The 20,527-nt window shown below is 42.2% G+C and overlaps 1 protein-coding gene across 2 annotated transcripts in view; it reads left to right on the top strand.

Annotated features, from left to right (window-relative positions):
• LOC115134953 (storkhead-box protein 1-like) overlaps positions 1-20,527 on the top strand; it is an 80,371-nt gene that overhangs the window by 4,750 nt on the left and 55,094 nt on the right. The window contains exon 1 of one of the 2 annotated variants that reach the window (XM_029669071.2): positions 7,338-7,892. The exons of the other annotated variant lie outside the window; for it this stretch is intronic. Within the exon in view, the coding sequence (XP_029524931.1) occupies positions 7,568-7,892 (325 nt within the window). The 5' untranslated portion in view covers positions 7,338-7,567. Of the gene's footprint in view, positions 1-7,337; positions 7,893-20,527 lie in introns of those variants that run through there. 2 annotated transcript variants of the gene reach the window in all.

Below are 20,527 nucleotides of genomic sequence, written 5' to 3'. Positions count from 1 at the left end.
CGCAATATCCTGTTCAAGCACTGGGCTTAATACCACAAGGAGTCAGGGTGGCCCCTCGACTTGTACAGGGCTCTGAGTGCCCCTGAAACTATAGACCTGAGGGACTCTCTGAGACTATGATATATGAGCCGTATGTCTGTCCTGTCTGTCTGTCTGTCTGTCTGTCTGTCTGTCTGTCTGTCTGTCTGTTATGGCTGCAGAAAAAGCCTGGTGTACTGAGGTGTCTGTCTGTCCTGTCTGTCCTGTCTGTTATGGCTGCAGAAAAAGCCTGGTGTAATGAGGTGTATGTCTGTCTGTTATGGCTGCAGAAAAAGCCTGGTGTAATGAGGTGTCTGTCTGTCCTGTCTGTTATGGCTGCAGAAAAAGCCTAGTGTAATGAGTTGTCTGTGTGTCCTGTCTGTGTATGTCTGTTATGGCTGCAGAAAAAGCCTGGTGTAATGAGGTGTATGTCTGTCTGTCTGTCTGTTATGGCTGCAGAAAAAGCCTGGTGTAAGTAATGAGGTGTCTGTCTGTCTGTCTGCTATGGCTGCAGAAAAAGCCTGGTGTAATGAGGTGTCTGTCTGTCTGTCTGTTATGGCTGCAGAAAAAGCCTAGTGAAATGAGGTGTCTGTCTGTCCTGTCTGTGTATGTCTGTTATGGCTGCAGAAAAAGCCTGGTGTAATGAGGTGTCTGTCTGTCTGTCTGTCTGTTATGGCTGCAGAAAAAGCCTGGTGTAATGAGGTGTCTGTCTGTCTGTCTGTTATGGCTGCAGAAAAAGCCTAGTGTAATGAGGTGTATGTCTGTCCTGTCTGTGTATGTCTGTTATGGCTGCAGAAAAAGCCTGGTGTAATGAGGTGTCTGTCTGTCTGTCTGTTATGGCTGCAGAAAAAGCCTGGTGTAATGAGGTGTCTGTCTGTCTGTCTGTCTGTCCTGTCTGTCCTGTCCGTCCGTCCGTCCGTCTGTCATGGCTGCAGGAAAAAGCCTGGTGTAATGAGGTGTCTGGGAGGGAATGGTTCTCGTTATAGCTACCTATCTATAAAGGGCAGTGGTTACTGGTTACCAAACCTTCTTTAGAGCCAGTGTTCGAGTGTATGTTTTTCCTGTGGCATTGCATGTCAATTCCATGTACCACAACTAGAGACCTATGGCAACCTTTTGCTAAAATGTTCTTATTGGCATCAAGTTATTTGGCTGTTCGAAGAAGTAACCCAGAGCAACACAGTCTAGTGAGAGAGGAAAGAGGTGCCCTCATTTAAAAGACCCTAGCCCTCAACAAAAGTTGCTTTCAAACCAGGCTCTATGAGCTATCCCGTGTGCTTTTCTGACGTAGGAAGCATTTATAAGAGAAACCTTGAACAGGAACCTTGGAGCTGGTCTGATTCCAAACCCTAACCTGCTACTACTGATGTATACTCAACAAACAATATCTGTCTTGTGTTTTCTGTGAGCAAGGGCATTTGCACATATTTTTTCTTGCATAAAGTCTTACATTCATGATCTAATTATGGAGCCTACAGAATGAAATGGCGAGGCCTGTCTAATTTCTACATACCAACTAAGAACTGTTGGATATTGACTTCAGACAAGCCCCTTGGTTGGCCCATGTGTATTTCAATGTCATCCAGAATATAATTTTGATACCAGCCCTATTGAAATAGACATAGTCTACATGTGTTATTATGTAATACGTGTGAAATAATTAAATGGTTTATTTATTATATAGAACATGGCAAGTTTAATTGGGTTTGTGTGCTGTTGGCGTGTAAGAATAGCCACGCATTATACGCACATTATTATGCTTGAATGGCAATGTGACTGTATTAGGCCTATAGGTAACAGTTGAATGGCAATGTGACTGTATTAGGCCTATAGGTAACAGTTGAATGGCAATGTGACTGTATTAGGCCTTTAGGTAACAGTTGAATGGCTATGTGACTGTATTAGGCCTATAGGTAACAGTTGAATGGCAATGTGACTGTATTAGGCCTATAGGTAACAGTTGAATGGCAATGTGACTGTATTAGGCCTATAGGTAACAGTTGAATGGCAATGTGACTGTATTAGGCCTATAGGTAACAGTTGAATGGCTATGTGACTGTATTAGGCCTATAGGTAACAGTTGAATGGCAATGTGACTGTATTAGGCCTTTAGGTAACAGTTGAATGGCTATGTGACTGTATTAGGCCTATAGGTAACAGTTGAATGGCAATGTGACTGTATTAGGCCTTTAGGTAACAGTTGAATGGCAATGTGACTGTATTAGGCCTATAGGTAACAGTTGAATGGCTATGTGACTGTATTAGGCCTATAGGTAACAGTTGAATGGCAATGTGACTGTATTAGGCCTTTAGGTAACAGTTGAATGGCTATGTGACTGTATTAGGCCTATAGGTAACAGTTGAATGGCAATGTGACTGTATTAGGCCTATAGGTAACAGTTGAATGGCAATGTGACTGTATTAGGCCTATAGGTAACAGTTGAATGGCAATGTGACTGTATTAGGCCTATAGGTAACAGTTGAATGGCTATGTGACTGTATTAGGCCTATAGGTAACAGTTGAATGGCAATGTGACTGTATTAGGCCTATAGGTAACAGTTGAATGGCAATGTGACTGTATTAGGCCTATAGGTAACAGTTGAATGGCTATGTGACTGTATTAGGCCTATAGGTAACAGTTGAATGGCAATGTGACTGTATTAGGCCTTTAGGTAACAGTTGAATGGCTATGTGACTGTATTAGGCCTATAGGTAACAGTTGAATGGCAATGTGACTGTATTAGGCCTTTAGGTAACAGTTGAATGGCTATGTGACTGTATTAGGCCTATAGGTAACAGTTGAATGGCAATGTGACTGTATTAGGCCTTTAGGTAACAGTTGAATGGCTATGTGACTGTATTAGGCCTATAGGTAACAGTTGAATGGCAATGTGACTGTATTAGGCCTTTAGGTTCCAGTTGAATGGCAATGTGACTGTATTAGGCCTTTAGGTAACAGTTGAATGGCTATGTGACTGTATTAGGCCTATAGGTAACAGTTGAATGGCAATGTGACTGTATTAGGCCTTTAGGTAACAGTTGAATGGCTATGTGACTGTATTAGGCCTATAGGTAACAGTTGAATGGCAATGTGACTGTATTAGGCCTTTAGGTAACAGTTGAATGGCTATGTGACTGTATTAGGCCTATAGGTAACAGTTGAATGGCAATGTGACTGTATTAGGCCTATAGGTAACAGTTGAATGGCAATGTGACTGTATTAGGCCTTTAGGTAACAGTTGAATGGCTATGTGACTGTATTAGGCCTATAGGTAACAGTTGAATGGCAATGTGACTGTATTAGGCCTTTAGGTAACAGTTGAATGGCTATGTGACTGTATTAGGCCTATAGGTAACAGTTGAATGGCAATGTGACTGTATTAGGCCTTTAGGTAACAGTTGAATGGCAATGTGACTGTATTAGGCCTTTAGGTAACAGTTGAATGGCTATGTGACTGTATTAGGCCTATAGGTAACAGTTGAATGGCAATGTGACTGTATTAGGCCTTTAGGTAACAGTTGAATGGCTATGTGACTGTATTAGGCCTATAGGTAACAGTTGAATGGCTATGTGACTGTATTAGGCCTATAGGTAACAGTTGAATGGCTATGTGACTGTATTAGGCCTTTAGGTAACAGTTGAATGGCTATGTGACTGTATTAGGCCTATAGGTAACAGTTGAATGGCAATGTGACTGTATTAGGCCTATAGGTAACAGTTGAATGGCTATGTGACTGTATTAGGCCTATAGGTAACAGTTGAATGGCAATGTGACTGTATTAGGCCTATAGGTAACAGTTGAATGGCTATGTGACTGTATTAGGCCTATAGGTAACAGTTGAATGGCTATGTGACTGTATTAGGCCTATAGGTAACAGTTGAATGGCTATGTGACTGCATTAGGCCTATAGGTAACAGTTGAGATTCACACCTGTCTGTCGGGTTCCAGTTGAATGGCAATGTGACTGTATTAGGCCTATAGGTAACAGTTGAATGGCAATGTGACTGTATTAGGCCTATAGGTAACAGTTGAATGGCTATGTGACTGTATTAGGCCTATAGGTAACAGTTGAGATTCACACCTGTCTGTCGGGTTCCAGTTGAATGGCAATGTGACTGTATTAGGCCTATAGGTAACAGTTGAATGGCTATGTGACTGTATTAGGCCTTTAGGTAACAGTTGAATGGCTATGTGGCTGTATTAGGCCTATAGGTAACAGTTGAATGGCAATGTGACTGTATTAGGCCTATAGGTAACAGTTGAATGGCAATGTGACTGTATTAGGCCTATAGGTAACAGTTGAATGGCAATGTGACTGTATTAGGCCTATAGGTAACAGTTGAGATTCACACCTGTCTGTCGGGTTCCAGTTGAATGGCAATGTGACTGTATTAGGCCTTTAGGTAACAGTTGAATGGCTATGTGACTGTATTATGCCTTTAGGTAACAGTTGAATGGCTATGTGACTGTATTAGGCCTATAGGTAACAGTTGAATGGCAATGTGACTGTATTAGGCCTTTAGGTAACAGTTGAATGGCTATGTGACTGTATTATGCCTTTAGGTAACAGTTGAATGGCTATGTGACTGTATTAGGCCTATAGGTAACAGTTGAGATTCACACCTGTCTGTCGGGTTCCAGTTGAATGGCAATGTGACTGTATTAGGCCTATAGGTAACAGTTGAGATTCACACCTGTCTGTCGGGTTCCAGTTGAATGGCAATGTGACTGTATTAGGCCTTTAGGTAACAGTTGAATGGCTATGTGACTGTATTAGGCCTATAGGTAACAGTTGAATGGCTATGTGACTGTATTAGGCCTTTAGGTAACAGTTGAATGGCAATGTGACTGTATTAGGCCTATAGGTAACAGTTGAATGGCAATGTGACTGTATTAGGCCTTTAGGTAACAGTTGAATGGCAATGTGACTGTATTAGACCTTTAGGTAACAGTTGAATGGCAATGTGACTGTATTAGGCCTTTAGGTTCCAGTTGAATGGCAATGTGACTGTATTAGGCCTTTAGGTAACAGTTGAATGGCTATTCAATAGGGACAGTGATATAGTCAATCGTTGGGACGTCCTTGCCCCTAAACCCCACCCTAACCCTTACTTTAACCATTTTAACTTCAATGGGGTAGGGATGTCCCAACTCCCAAGGATCCTGGATAGCAAGGGCCTATTCAATGCCCCAACCTGAGACTCATTTTATTGGCCCTGTCCATTGGCAATTTTAGCATGCACATCTTGGTGGGGCAAAAAAAAGAAGAAGTGGGATGAATGCCACAACACTAAACAATACATTAATTGCACTATAACGGTGACAAACTGTTAGGGCCTACATAAAGCTGTCCCAACAGTAGTCTCAACATCTTACCACTGCTACACCAGGCTATCAGCGGAGCCTTGTCTGGCAGAGAAACAGTTAATTCAGCCTCATTTACTGCCTTAAAAAAAAACGACATAGCTGATATGGGTGACTTGCTTAAACTAATGTGGTTTCTAATGACAATTGAGATGTACAAGCTAAGGCATAAGGGGCCGACAGGCGGATAAGAGGAAATCCGTAATTTCAATTAAGACATAAATGAGCGAGCGACGACGGACGTTGTCATTATAACTATTTGTTCAGCACTTTTGAAATGTACAGCAACAGAATTCAGAACATTGGCCGTTCTTACAGTGTTCTCCCTATACACCAAGTCAGAACTTTAGGCTAAATAAAGGGGGCATATAAGCAGACAATGAAAGCTCTTACAATATTCGATGATTACATTTCTCTAGGCTTCATGTGCACCACCAAGTCAGAACAGTAGGCCATATTAAGAGGGGTAAATAGACAATATTAATAGGGTGAGGCACATGGGCTACTAACAACTTACTACACAACATACATTTAGTATTACTTTCTTAGCTATGGTATACATATCTCCCTAGCATATTACATAATTTATGCATACATTTTTGGACTCACCATGTTGTGCTGTGCTCACTTGAATAGGAAGGTTGCCCTGCGGTACTTCATGGGCAAATTATGTCATCAAAGTCTGGCATTCTCTGGATTGATGGTGCTTTCAAAACAACTGGGGACTTGAATCATGATGACGTCAGTGATCTTCAGGTCGTAGCTCTAGAAAGAGGCCGGATTTACAATTCCGAGTTGGATGACCGTTCAAAACGTCCCAGTTGTCTTCAACTCACTGAAGTCAGATTTTGCAGTTCCGAGTTAAGATGTTTTGAGCACGGCACAAATCATCCTTCATTGACAGCATGGCCAATGTTGAATGTTTATCATTTTAAACTTGGAAAAGAGCCCCTTAATCCCAGAGTTGGGACCACACAGCCATTCCACTGAATAGCAAGCTAGTTATTGCTTTGCTTGCAGTTAGCCACAGTCACTGATTCCTTCCAAACCACTCATTGTTGAATTTGCGATTTCTAACTTGTTGTGTAATGTTTATGTCCAATGGCCGATGAGCACCGATATGTTTTATCTATAATTTCTCTTCATATGACAAGGATTAAAAATGATGCCAGTATATTGTCCACATGATTAATGATGATGACTGCTAGTGTAACAGTATAGACTCTACGTCCGTCCCCTCGCCCCAACCTGGGCGCGAACCAGGGACACTCTGCACATGTCAAAAGTCACCCTCGAAGCATCGTTACCCATCGCTCCACAAAAGCCGCAGAGCAAGGGGAACCACTACTTCAAGGTCTAAGAGCAAGTGATGTCACCGATTGAAACGCCACTAGCGCGCACCACCGCTAACTAGCTAGCCATTTCACATCGGCTACACTAGCTAAGATTTTGAAAGTATGATGTCCAATCAAAGCTACTGTAGATATAATGTGATTTTTTTGTCATTTTATCTGTGGACAGTGACCTTGAGCCTTCTTGGATGGGCACCTCTAATGTAACTCTATGGCAGCAACCAAGGGTCTAGAATTGTCTAGCCCTACCCTTAGACTTGGCGGTGACGTAGTGTCCCCATGCGTGACAGAACACTGAGCCAATCACAGCGCAACGCTCCATTTTTTCTGCTGGCTTGCCCCACCGCCACAGAAAGCACTGAGCTAAGCTGAAACACCTGCATTTTGGAGCTTCCTTACTCAAGAAAACAAAAAAAAGAGAATGTAGGTATGCAGCTTAATTAACTCAGTGATATATATTTATTTTTTGACATTGTTTTGAAAACTGATATGTGACACCTATTAATGCTAAATATGTGTTGCCTGCCTTGAATGACGGGTCGCCACTGGCCCTGTCACAACTAGCTGATTATCAGCATCCCTCCGCCTCCTCTGCCAGTGTCACCGCTGGTTACCTTGGAAGCAGGAGAAACTACCTCAGTCTGCGCTCCGCTAAATTACAGGCACAGCTCACAGCCACTGTCAGAATGTTTTCCACATTCTAGCGTTCCAATGAGAGTATGGTGGAATAGCATCACTTTACGAGTTGGAAAAAGAGCTTCAATTTTTTTTTATAGTGTCTGTAGCATGATATTTCTCTCCTGGAATCGCGCAAATCCGAGATAACGAAAATGTCACAACAACGGGTCGTCCAACTGTCGACCGCCTCGCTCGCGCTGGTCTTCGGCAAGGACGAGGAGAGCTCGAGAGCCACGGGTGGAGAGAAATACAAGGCTGCAAGCGGCCAGGAGATTTTTGCCGATTTTAAAGCGCAAAATCTGCGCAGTTTTTGGAATAAAAGACTTGTGAAAGCTATAGCTGAAGTTTACTTTCAAGGATGGATGGAGAATTTGGTATTGTTCGTCCATGGGAATGCCAACAACCTAGAGGTGCTGAGGGAAGCTTGGATGCGCCGAGCGCTGAGGTCACCCAAAGGGTTTGTCATCAAAGCAGTCGGTATGTACACGAATGATTATTCTAACGTAACTATTTATAGTTGTTTTAATGTGTTTATTTTTATTGACATGTCTGAGAAAACATGCTGCCCGTGCAACAATAAATAATGGAATGCTCATTGCCATATTGGCACACAATAAATTAGGATTTTATTTAATGAGAAAATTATCAAACCCCATAATGGGTTTACGTATTGTTAAGTATGGACTTCACCATATCATTCACCAGAATGACTCTTTGGGAAATGCTTTGTTTACACAGCACTTAGCAGCCTCGAGAGAGAAAATGTGTAAGATAATGAAAATAAAAGCCTTAGAAAATGTCAATGACATGTGATCTGATCCTGTCTTCGGGTCAGCCTTTTTTTGTTGCGATGTTCCTGAAGAATTGATACTTTTTTCAAAGCTTATTGCACTGGACACGTGAAGAGCAACATTGAGATTGAACATGTATTGCTCATAGTCCCTGTAGAAAAGATAGCCTAAGGTTGTTTTATTATATTCAATATTATATGATGCAGTTAGGCTATTGGTCCTCAATACTGTATTTAGAGGTTTATTACTCAGTAGGTCTATTAACGTGATAAGAAATAGGCCTGGCCTACCATATCATTTTTTTGTGATATAACATTATCCAACAAAAAGAGAATGTTGTCTTCAGTACTAGAGGATGTTCAAGTCTAGGCCAACATACCGTGCCTGTTTCATTCATGTGGTGATTGGTGTAGAAGTCAAAGCTTTCAAATGCAGGCCTTGGTAAACTATCTATTGGCTTTGTCACAAAGCTTCAGAGGCGATGTCCAATAAAGATCGGCTTGCTCAAACATTTGCCTGGTGGTCTTACACATATTTTTGACTGACCAGTCAGTGTTGTCTTTCATGTTGACACGTTCTGTCTGTTTGGCGAAGCCTGTTTACAAACCTCTGTACAACCACAATTAGACCTCTCTCTCTTCTTCTGCTCAATTCAATTCAAAGGGGCTTTATAGGCATGGGAAACACATGTTTACATTGCCAAAACAAGGGAAATAGATCATAAACAAAAGGGAAATAAAAATTCAGAAATGAACAGTAAACATTACACTCGCAAAAGTTTCAAAAGAATAGAGACATTTCAAATGTCATATTATGGCTATATACAGTGTTGTAATAATAAGTACACAAGGGAAAATAAATAAACAAATATGGGTTGTATTTACAATGGTGTTTGTGCTTCACTGGTTGCCCTTTTCTTGTGGCAACGGGTCACAAATATTGCTTCTGTGATGACACACTGTGGTATTTCACCTAATAGATATGGGAGTTTATCAAAATTGGATTTGTTTTCGAATTCTTTGTGAGACTGTGTAATCTGAGGGAAATATGTGTCTCTAATATGGTCATACATTTGTCAGGAGATCAGGAAGTGCAGCTCAGTCTCCACCTCATTTTGTGGACAGTGTGCACATTGGTGTAAAAACTAACTAGGAAGCCAAATTAAATGAACAACAGGTGTTGAAATCTAATTTTGTACTTATTTGCAATTTGTCAATATTCAAAAAGCCCTTATGAGTTTCAGAAAGCTATCATTTGATCCTTTTCAGGCAGCTATATTGTGCAACATCCATACCGTATCTATGACAACATGATCTCATGGCTTGTACAATGTCAGTGAAGACTGGTTCTAGTTGGTGTAAATGACAGCTCTGTGTGGATTTTACACCTAATTATGGTAAGCTCAGAAGATACTAGAGAGAAAAAGAGAGAGAGAGAGAGAGAAAACATATGTTTCCCATGTCAATAAAGCCCTTGAATTGAATTGAGAGATTTGAAACAAGGTTTATGCAGCATGCAGGTCCAAAACACACACCCACACACAAAGTATAGTCACTTTCAATACAGCCTGCTTTGTTGGCCTTGGACACATGGTCAGGTGGCTGGTCACAGGTCAGCAGTGTGTGTGTGCTTCAGAGCTGTTCCCCATTTCAGTCTGTATGTCAAGGTGCACTGTGTGGAGAGAGGTAGAGGACAGGAATTAGAGGAAAAGGGAGAGAAAACCACACAAGGGGAGATGGAGGGAGAGGTAGAGAGGGAAGAAGGGAGGGGAAGGGAAGGAGGGAGAAGTGGAGAGGGAAGGGAAGGAAGGAAAGGTGGAGAAGGAAGGAGGGAAGGGTAGGGAGGGTGGGGAGGGAAGAGAAGGAGGGAGAAGTGGAGAAGGAAGAAGGGAAGGGTAGGGAGAGGGGAGGGAAGGAAGGAGGGAAGGGTAGGGAGGAGTGAAGGAGAGGTGGAGAGGAAAGGACGGAGGTGGAGAGAGGTGAAGGTGAGAGGGCAGGACGGAGGTCGTGGGGAGGGAGGGGGGATGTGGAGAGGTAAGGGGGTTAAGAGGGAAGGAGGGAGAGGTAGAAATTGATATGCCGAACTGTCAGAGAGAGAGAGAGAGAGAGAGAACCCAAACAGGGAGCACAAACACCAACTGTTTATTTTTTCCCTTTCATACTTCAACTACTTTCACATTGTTACAACACTATTACATAGCCAATAATATAACATTTCAAATGTCTTTTAAAACTTTTATGAGTGTAATGTTTACTGTTCATTTACTGTTCATTTTCCTTTTGTTTATTGTTAATTTCAGTTGCTTTGGCAATGTAAACATATGTTTCCCATGCCAATAAAGCCCTTTGAATTGAGAGATAGATAGAGACTATGAGCACAGTCATTTATAAGACTGCGTTAGTTTCCTCATTTTTTCTGTCTGATTATCACTGTGTCAGTGCTAATGGAGGGAGAAGACTGATGATTCATGGAGCCGACACTCTTTGGATGAGGGGAGAGAGGAGGAGAGGAAGAGAGTGGGGGGGTGATGATGGGAATGGGTGAGGAGATAAGGGGCTTGGGGTGGCTGGTTGCAGTGGAATGGAATTGAGGAGGTGGGGTGTTTGGAGGGGATGAGGTGAGGGAGACACTGGGTGAAGGAATGATGAGGAGACGGGGTGGATTGTGAGACTAGGAGGATGAACAGGCTCTGTTGTTATGCCTTTCTGGGAATGGGCCCCCTGGTACTGGAGTTGACCTCTCACACTGGAATCTCTCGCTCTTTTTCCCACCCAATTCAATTTATGGGGCTTTATTGGCATGTGAAACATAGGTTAACATTGTCAAAGCAATTGAAATAGATAATAAACAAAAGTTAAATAAATAATTAAAAAATGAACAGTAAACATTACACTCATAAAAGTTCCAAAAGAAGAAAGACATTTCAAATGTCATATCTCTTTCTCTCTCTTTCTGTCTGTCTGTTTGTCTCTATCCCTCTCTCCCTCTCTCTCTCTCTCTCTCTGTCTCTCTCTGTCTCTCACTCTCTGTCTCTCTCTCTCTCTTTCATAGATTCAGGCTAGAGGCATATGAAATCATGAGGTTTTTCTTTCCAAGGGGTACAAAATCTGTAGGGGGTTTTAATAGAGTTGTTGATGAAAGATTGTTAAAACATTTGAAATTGGATAAGGATGAGATATAGGCTAGTCTGCAGTGTTTGATGCTTTAGAGAACAACACTAGTCTAGATCATTCTAGTGAATGATTGATGTAATGGACATCTATATTTACTAGAACAGAACTTCCGGAGAGTGCTGAAGAGTGGCTAGAGCTGGTGTTAGCTAGACCTCAGGGATCCTAAACTGTATTAAAGTTAAGATATGAAGTTGTAGGGAATAAGGTATTTTGAGAGAATGGTGCCAGTACACCATATAAATAGAATATGGTGTAACTATACTGTTAATCAGAGTCTTATGTCTTAATAGCCTTGTCATGGAAGGACAGGAGTGATTTTAGCATGTACATCTTGGTGGGGCATAAAAATATATGGGATGCATGCCAGCAAAGCCACTACACAACGCAACACTAAACAATACATTAATTGCACTATAACGGTGACAAACTGTGTCGACAAACAGTTAGGGCCTACATAAAGCTGTCCCAACAGCAGATTACCACTGCTACACCTGGCTATCAGCGGAGCCTTGTCTGGCAGAGAAACAGTTCATTCAGCCTCATTTACTGCCTTTAAAAAAAACATAGTTGATATGGCTGACTTGCTTAAAAATATGTGGTTTCTACTGACAATTGAGATGTACAAACTATGGCATAAGGGGACTACAAGCACATAAGAGGCAATCCGTAATTTCGATTAAGACATTAATGAGCAAGCTAGGACGGACGTACTCAATATAACTATTTGTTCAGCACTTTTGAAGTGTACAGTGACAGAATTCAGAACATGGGCCATTCTTACAATGTACTCCCGGTACACCAAGTCAGAACTTTAGGATAAATAAAGGGGGCATATAAGCAGACAATGAAAGCTCTTACAATATTTGATGATTACATTTCTCAAAAACAGGTTATAGGCCACATGTGCCCCACCAAGTCAGAACAGTAGACGAAATTAAGAGGTGAAAATAGACCAAATTATTAGGGTGAGGCACATGTGATACGAACAGCTTACTACACAACATACCCTTAGTATTACTTTCTTAGCTACAGTATACATATCTCCCTAGCATATTACATAATTTATGTAGCAGCATAGAATACATTTTTGGACTCACCTTGTTGTGCTGTGCTCACTTGCACAGGTTAGGGGGCAAGGCGGTCCTTCGTCAGCAAATTGTGTCATCAAACTTTGTCATCAAAGTCTGTCAATCTCTGGATTTGGGCACTCTGAAAAAAACAAGGCTGAATCATGATGACGTCAGTGATCTTCAGGCCGTAGTTCTAGAAAGAGGTCAGAGTTCCGGATTTACAATACCGAGTTGGATGAAAGTTCAAAATGTATTTTCCCAGTCGTAACTCGTTTTTCCCGAGTTCCCAGTTGTCTTGAACTCACTAAAGTCAGATTTTTCAGTTCCGAGTTAACAGTTGTTTTGAAAGAGGCACAAATCATGCTTTATTGACAGCATGGCCAATGTTGAATGTTTATAATTTTTAACTAGGAAAAGAGACCCTTAATCTTGGACTTGCGACCATACAGACAGTCCACTGAATAGCAGGCTAATGATTGCTTTTCAATGCTTGCAGTTAGCCACTGATTCCGTCCAACCCAATCATTGTTGAATTTACTATTTCCAACTTGTTGTGTAATGTTTATGTCCAATGGCTGATGAGCACCGATATGTTTTATCTATAATTTCTCTTCATCATTTATCTTCACATGACAAGGATTAAAAATAATTTGCCAGTAGATTGTCGACTTGATTCATGATGATGACTGATAGCTAAGATTTTGAAAGTATGATGTCCAATCAAAGCTACTGTACACATAGCATGATTTGATATCATTTTATCTGTGGCCAATGACCTTGAGCCTTCTTGGATGCGCACTTCTAATGTAACTCTATGGCAGCACCCAAGGGGCTTGAAATTTCTATATCTACCCTTGGCGGTGAAGCAGTGTCCCCATGAGTGACAGAACACTGAGCCAATCACGGCGCAATGCTCTATATTTTCTGCTTGATTGCCCCACCACCACAGAAAGCACTGCGCTAGGCTGAAACACCTGTATTTTGGAGCTGCCTTACTCAAGAAAACAAAAAAGAGACCATGTTTGTATGCGGTTTTATTAACTCAATGATATATTTGTTTTACATTGTTTGCAAACTGATATGTGACACCTATTAATGCCAAAATAACATGCAAAACAGGAAAGCCTCTCACCCAAAAAATGTGGGGCTCAAAACAGGTGGGGCTCTGTCTGAATGACGGGTCTCCACTGTGGAAGGATATAGTTATTGTTCCACTCTTCTCCACAGGTGAAATAGGAGGCTTCCCTGTTAGCTGCCTTTGCATAATTGAGAATTCATTCATCCTAAATGGTACTCTATTTTCTATAGTGTAGTACTTTTGTTCAGGGCTCATACGTCCCTTGTCAAAAGTAGTGCACTATGTAGGGAATAGTGTGCCATTTTGGATGCACACTCGCTGTGGATATAGTTCCTGGTATGAGGCTAAGTCAGGCGGAGGGACACGCAGGGTAAAACATTTATGCTGAGTCGCTCTGTGGTGTAATGAGGTATCCTGTGTCCTCCTACACAATTGAGCCCTCCTCTTCCACCATCATGGGCAACAAGAGACTGGATGTTGTCACTGTCAGTGATGTGGTATTGATTTTAAATGTGGAGCTTTCAATTTAAGCATTTGTTTTAATGAAACTCTTCTCAATAAATTAGAATGTGTTGTCAACTTATTATACCTTTTTAAAATAAAAAAATAGATAAAGAAAAAAGTAATTGGAGAAATATTGTGTTAGACCTATAACTTGACATGGTGAGAGGGTATACGTGCAACACAACTGTATACATTGCTTCCTGCTTCCAGCCCATTTCTCAAATGCTTCCCTCTTGAATCCTGATCTCAATACAGACAACGTGTTTTCCTCCTTCACATCTTGGATATGAAAGTGTTTGTACACTTTAAGACATAGGGAGTCTGATTTCATTGGGTTTTTTGGTCCGAGTCTCAGAGCTCAACTAATGGTTGTAACTCTCCCAGATGTTAGTTTATTAGCCACGACATCCCCTCACTGGGACTTACTGGGGTTAAACTGTCCACCTTGTTGTTCTGGTGTGTGTGTGTGTGAGAGAGAGAGAGAGAGAAAGTGTGTGTGCGGTGGGGTGTTGAACGGCCAGCTTGTCATGATCAACTGGCTAAGGTCAAAGGTTGTGACCTCTGGGCTAACTAGCCCCCACGGGATCACCGGGCTTCACAGGGGTCGTTGTTAAGGCAACCGGCTCACATAATCTCAGCGTCTCCAGGTGTTCAAGCCTTACACTTCTGTGTGTGCTTTATTTCTAGGTGTTCCTTATATACTGAAGAAGCTCTCTGTGTCTCTGCACAAGCTTTATTTCTAGGTGTTCCTTATATACTGAAGAAGCTCTCTGTGTCTCTGCACAAGCTTTATTTCTAGGTGTTCCTTATATACTGAAGAAGCTCTCTGTGTCTCTGCACAATCTTTATTTCTAGGTTTTCCTTATATACTGAAGAAGCGCTCTGTGTCTCTGCACAAGCTTTGTTTCTAGGTGTTTTTCGCACACGGAGGAAGCGCAGTTCAGCCACCATCAATGCCTGTAGCAGAGCACCCTCTCTCCCATTAGTACAGTGCAGAGGGAGTGTTCCTGAGTGGAGATGAGGGTTGATGAGCTCCAAACTACATGTTATTTCAAGTGGCCGTGGCTGTTCATTCAACACAGCATGCAACATAAGGTAGGTCGGGCTTAGCTTGACATGGCTTCTCTAACGTTCAAGCACCCTGAGGACGATTCTTAACGTTGAAATGTGAATGAAGTAGCACATACCATTTTCCTCCAGGAGTTGTCAGAACAGGCCTAGCTATTCCCTGTTGTTCCATACAGATTCAGCCAGACTGGCTGGGTCAGTGGAGTTCTGACAATGAAAATAGGCCTTGTTATGAAGCTTCATCTTTTGTGCAACCAGTCCAGTGTGACCGTATATGGATGCTGTTTGACATTTGAACCCAGAGTCACCCTGAGGTTTGTATGACTGGATCTATGTCTCTCATGGAGTCGACCTGGATCTGATTCCCACCAATAGCACCAGAGGAATGTTTTTTAGAGGTAACCAAACACACTGTCTGTGTGTCTATCTGTGTCAAATCAAATCACATTGTATTGGTCACATACACATGGTTAGCAGATGTTATTGTCAGTGTAGCAAAATGCTTCTGCTTCTAGATCTGACAGCAGTATCTAACAGGTAATATCTAACCATTTCACAACTAACTTAATATCTAACAAATTCCACAACAAAATCTAATACACACAATCTAGTAAAGGAATGGGATAAGAATATATACAGTTGAAGTCGGAAGTTTACATACACCTTAGCCAAATACATTTAAACTCAGTTTTTCACAATTCCTGACATTTAATCCCAGTAAATATTCCCTGTTTTAGGCTAGTTAGGATCACCAATTTAATTTAAGAATGTGAAATGTCAGAATAATAGAAGAGAGAATGATTTATTTCAGCTTTTATTTCTTTCATCACATTCCCAGTGGGTCAGAAGTTTACATCCACTCTATTAGTATTTGGTAGCATTGCCTTTAAATTGTTTAACTTGGATCAAATGTTTTGGGTAGCCTTCCACAAGCTTCCCACAATAAATTGGGTGAATTTTGTCCCATTCCTCCTGACAGAGCTGGTGTAACTGAGTCAGGTTTGTAGGCCTCCTTGCTCGCACACGCTTTTTCAGTTCTGCCCACAAATTTTCTATAGGATTGAGGTCAGGGCTTTGTAATGGCCACTCCAATACCTTGACTTTGTTGTCCTTAGGCCATTTTGACACAACTTTGAAAGTAAGCTTGGAGTTATTGTCCATTTGGAAGACCCATTTGCGACCAAGCTTTAACTTCCTGACTGATGTCTTGAGATGTTGCTTCAATATATCCACATAATTTTCCTCCCTCATGAAGCCATCTATTTTGTGAAGTGCACCAGTCCCTCCTACAGCAAAGCACCACCACAACATGATTCTGCCACACCCGTGCTTCACGTTTGGGATGGTGTTCCTCAGCTTTCAAGCCTCCCCCTTTTCCCTCCTTTTTCCTCGTCAGACCAGAGGACATTTCTCCAAAACGTATGATGTTTGTCCCCATGTGCAGTTGCAAAGCGTAGTCGGGCTTTTTATGGCGGGTTTGGAGCAGTGGCTTCTTCCTTGCTGAGCGGCCTTTCAGGTTATGTCGATATAGGACTCGTTTTACTGTGGATATAGATACTTTTGTACCTGTTTCCTTCACAATGTCCTTTGCTGGTGTTCTGGGATTGATTTGCAGTTTTCGCACCAAAGTACGTTCATCTCTAGAGGAAAGGCACAGTCAACTTACAGGCACAGTCAACTAAGTGAATGTAAACTGCTGACCCACTGGAATTGTGATACAGTGAATTATAAGTGAAATAATCTGTCTGTAAAAGATTGTTGGAAAAATGACTGTGTCATGCACAAAGTAGATGTCCTAACTGACTTGCTAAAACTATAGTTTGTTAACAAGAAATTTGTAGAGTGGTTGAGAAATGGGTTTTAATGACTCTAACCTAAGTGTATTTAAACTTCCGACTTCAACTGTAAGTATAAAATATATGGATGAGCAGTGACAGAGCGGCTAAGATGCAATAGATAGTGAAGAATAGATAGTGAAGGATAGCTACTGAAGGATGCAGTATATACATATGAGATGAGTAATGCGAGATATGTAAACATTCTTAAAGTGGCATTATTAAAGTGACTAGTGTTCCATTTATTAACGTGGTCAATGATATCAAGTCTGTAGGTAGGCAGCCACCTCTGTGCTGGTGGTGGCTGTTTAACAATCTGATAGCCTTGCGATAGAAGCTGAAGTCTCTCGGTCCCCGCTTTGATGCACCTGTACTGACCTCGCCTTCTGGATGATAGCGGGGTGAACAGGCAGTGGCTCAGGTGGTTGTTGTACTTGAGGATCTTTTTTTGCCTTCCTGTGACATCGTGTGTTGTAGATGTCCTGGAGGGCAGGTAGTTTGTCCCTGGTGATGCGTTGTGCAGACCGCACCACCCTCTGGAGAGCCTTGCGGTTGTGGACGGTGCAGTTGCCGTACCAGGCGGTGATACAACCCGACAGGATGCTCTCAATTGTGCACCTATAAAAGTTAGTCAGGGTTTTAGGTGACAAGCAACATTTTTTCAGCCTCCTGAGGTTGAAGAGGCGCAGTTGTGCCTTTTTCACTACACTGTCTGTGTGCATGGACCATTTCAGTTTGTCGGTGATATGTACACAGAGGAACTTTCCACATTCTCCACTGCTGTCCTGTCGATGTGGAGATGGGGGTGCTCCCTTTGCAGTTTCCTGAAGTCCACGATCATCTCTTTTGTTTTGCTGACATTGAGTGAGAGGTTATTTTCCTGACACCACACTCCGAGGGCCCTCCTCCTCCCTGTAGGCTGTCTTGTCGTTGTTGGTAATCAAGCCTACCACTGTTGGGTCGCCTGCAAACTTGATGATTGAGTTGGAGGCGTGCATGGCCACGCAGTTGTGGGTAAACAGGGAGTACAGGAGGGGGCTGAGAACGCCCCCTTGTGGGGCCCCAGTGTTGAGGATCAGCGGAGTGGAGATGTTTCTTCCTACATTCACCACCTGGGGCCGGCCCGTCAGAAAGTCCAGGACCCAGTTGCACAGGGCGGGGTCGAGCCCCGGGGTCTCAAGCTTATTGATGAGTTTGGAGGGTACTATGGTGTTGAATGCTGAGCTGTAGTCAATGAACAACATTCTTACATAGGTATTGCTCTTGTCCAGATGGGTTAGGGCAGTGTGCAGTGTGATGGCGATTGCATCGTCTGTGGACCTATTGGAGCGGCAAGCAAATTGAAGTGGGTCTAGGGTGATATGATCCTTGACAGGTCTCTCAAAGCACGTCATGATGACAGAAGGGAGTGCTACGGGGCGATAGTAATTTAGTTCAGTTACATTAGCTTTCTTGGGAACAGGAACAATGGTGGCCATCTTGAAGCATGTGGGGACAGCAGACTGGGATAAGGATTGATTGAATATGTCCGTAAACATGTCCGTCCATCTGTCTGTGTCTGTCTCTCTCTATCTGACTTCATCTCAGTCCTGGTCATGGAGACCCATAGTGTGAGAAATGGAGAAAGGAAACAGTGTGTGTGGTGTCTTGATAGCTGTTTCCTCAGTTGCTTGTTATGAGTCCAGAGAGGAGACAACCTCGCCCTCCATTCTCTAACATGACCCCTCACTGTGAGACTCTCTAGCTGTGTGTGCATGCTTCTGTCTTTGTCCCTGATCGTTTGTTATCGTTTGTTAGCTACATCCTCTTCCCATTCAGCAGGAAACTCTCCCTAGGTGAGAATCACACAGACTGGCCCATTTATTGACCTGTATAGTTTACCCACAGCACTGGCTCACAGCCAACAATACCACATCAACCAGCACCCCTCAGCTTATTCACACTGGCGGGTGTGTGGGTGTGTGCATGTGTGCGTAAGAGTGTGTGTGCATGCGTGTGTGTGTCGACTGCTTTTATTCGATTTTAACATTATTCTCTCACTGCTGTTCAGAGATGGAGGACAGGTACTGCTATCAACCGATATTCCGCTTATTTTTTGTTTTGTCCGATGTCGGTTCAATTATTTGAATTCCATTTTGTTATTTTCTGTGAGCTCAATGTGCAGTTTCTCTAGAGATAAATCAGATCAAGCCCGAACTATCCAGTGTAGTAGGGAGTTGTTTCCAACAGGCCGATATTCTACATAGTTTAGTGTCAAACATGGTAATTAACTACAATGACCATAATCCATTGCGTGCCTACTTGTCCGGTCTGTGTGTTTCTATTACGCCTGCTATGTTGGGTTAGTGCGGAGCAGACACTGAGTGGGACAGAAGAGACAGAAAATAGATGTAGAGGGCAGTTGCTTCGCGAGGTATCTCTACCTGAAAATATATGATCTAAGTGATTAGAGGTTGGTATTCAGCAGTCATAAAAGTATGTCTTATTTACTTTGAAGAATCACAAAAGTATTGATTTTGTCAGGCAGCAGCTCTATAGAGATGAGATGATGATGACTTGGAATGAAATAATAATAATAATAATGTCAGAAAACAAATTAAATATACACAACAACTGAAATATTTTAATAAAGTAAAATAATGTGAATAAATGATGGTTAATAAGTAGGGATGCACAATATATAGGTAAGCATATCGGTATCGGACCAATATTAGCTAATAATGCCAACATCGGCATCGGCCTGATGTCTAGATTAACCCCAATGTACAAAACCTATGTCAAAGCTGACATGCATACCTATATAAAGTAGGTAGATGACGTAATGACGTCACCAAAAATATTGCGCTACACGTGCAACACATCATTCCTAACCTCGCCCACAATGTCTACTGTGTGGATCTATCTGGAAGTTTAAAGGAAGATAACAAAAAGGCCAAATGCAACGTTTGTGTTGCTATTATTTCCCGGGGAGGGGAGAAAGTGAAATCTTTCAATACCACAAACCTAATTACTCATTTGAAAGTGCATCAACCCCAGACGTTCAGCGACTTCTTAGAACAAAAGCAGAAAAAAACTAACCTCCAACAACTAAACAAGTTCAAGACGAGCAGTCATTTGAAAGAGTAAGACAATTTCAGCGAGACAATCAAAGGCGAAATCCATTAACGCTCTGTCGTGGATGATGTTGGCTTTCGCCGACTGGCCGAGCACCTCGAGCCCCGGTACACACTACCAAGTAGGCACTCTTTTTCAGATGTGCTACCGGAGTTACACAGTATTCTTGAAGCACACATCCATGAGCTACTTGCTATGGGCGTCACTGCTATTAGCTTCACGACTGACATCTGGACCAGCGATGTCAGCCCAATGAGCATGCTGAGCCTGACAGCACAGTGGGTAGACGAGGATTTCATACTGAGGAAAGCCGTATTGCTAAAGAATGTGCTGGTTCTCATACCGCTGCTGCCATTTCAATAGCATTTGAGAACATGTTTTAAACTTGGAAACATGAACACACAAGCTAGCTCCATTCGAACAACTGACTGGAGAAATAAGTTCATCAACTCCGTCTGCAGCAGACGTGATGCCCTCTG

This window comes from Oncorhynchus nerka, linkage group LG10 (genome assembly GCF_034236695.1).
Source record: "Oncorhynchus nerka isolate Pitt River linkage group LG10, Oner_Uvic_2.0, whole genome shotgun sequence".
Classification (NCBI taxonomy): Eukaryota; Metazoa; Chordata; class Actinopteri; order Salmoniformes; family Salmonidae; genus Oncorhynchus; species Oncorhynchus nerka.
This window is presented reverse-complemented; position numbering and strand designations above follow the sequence as displayed.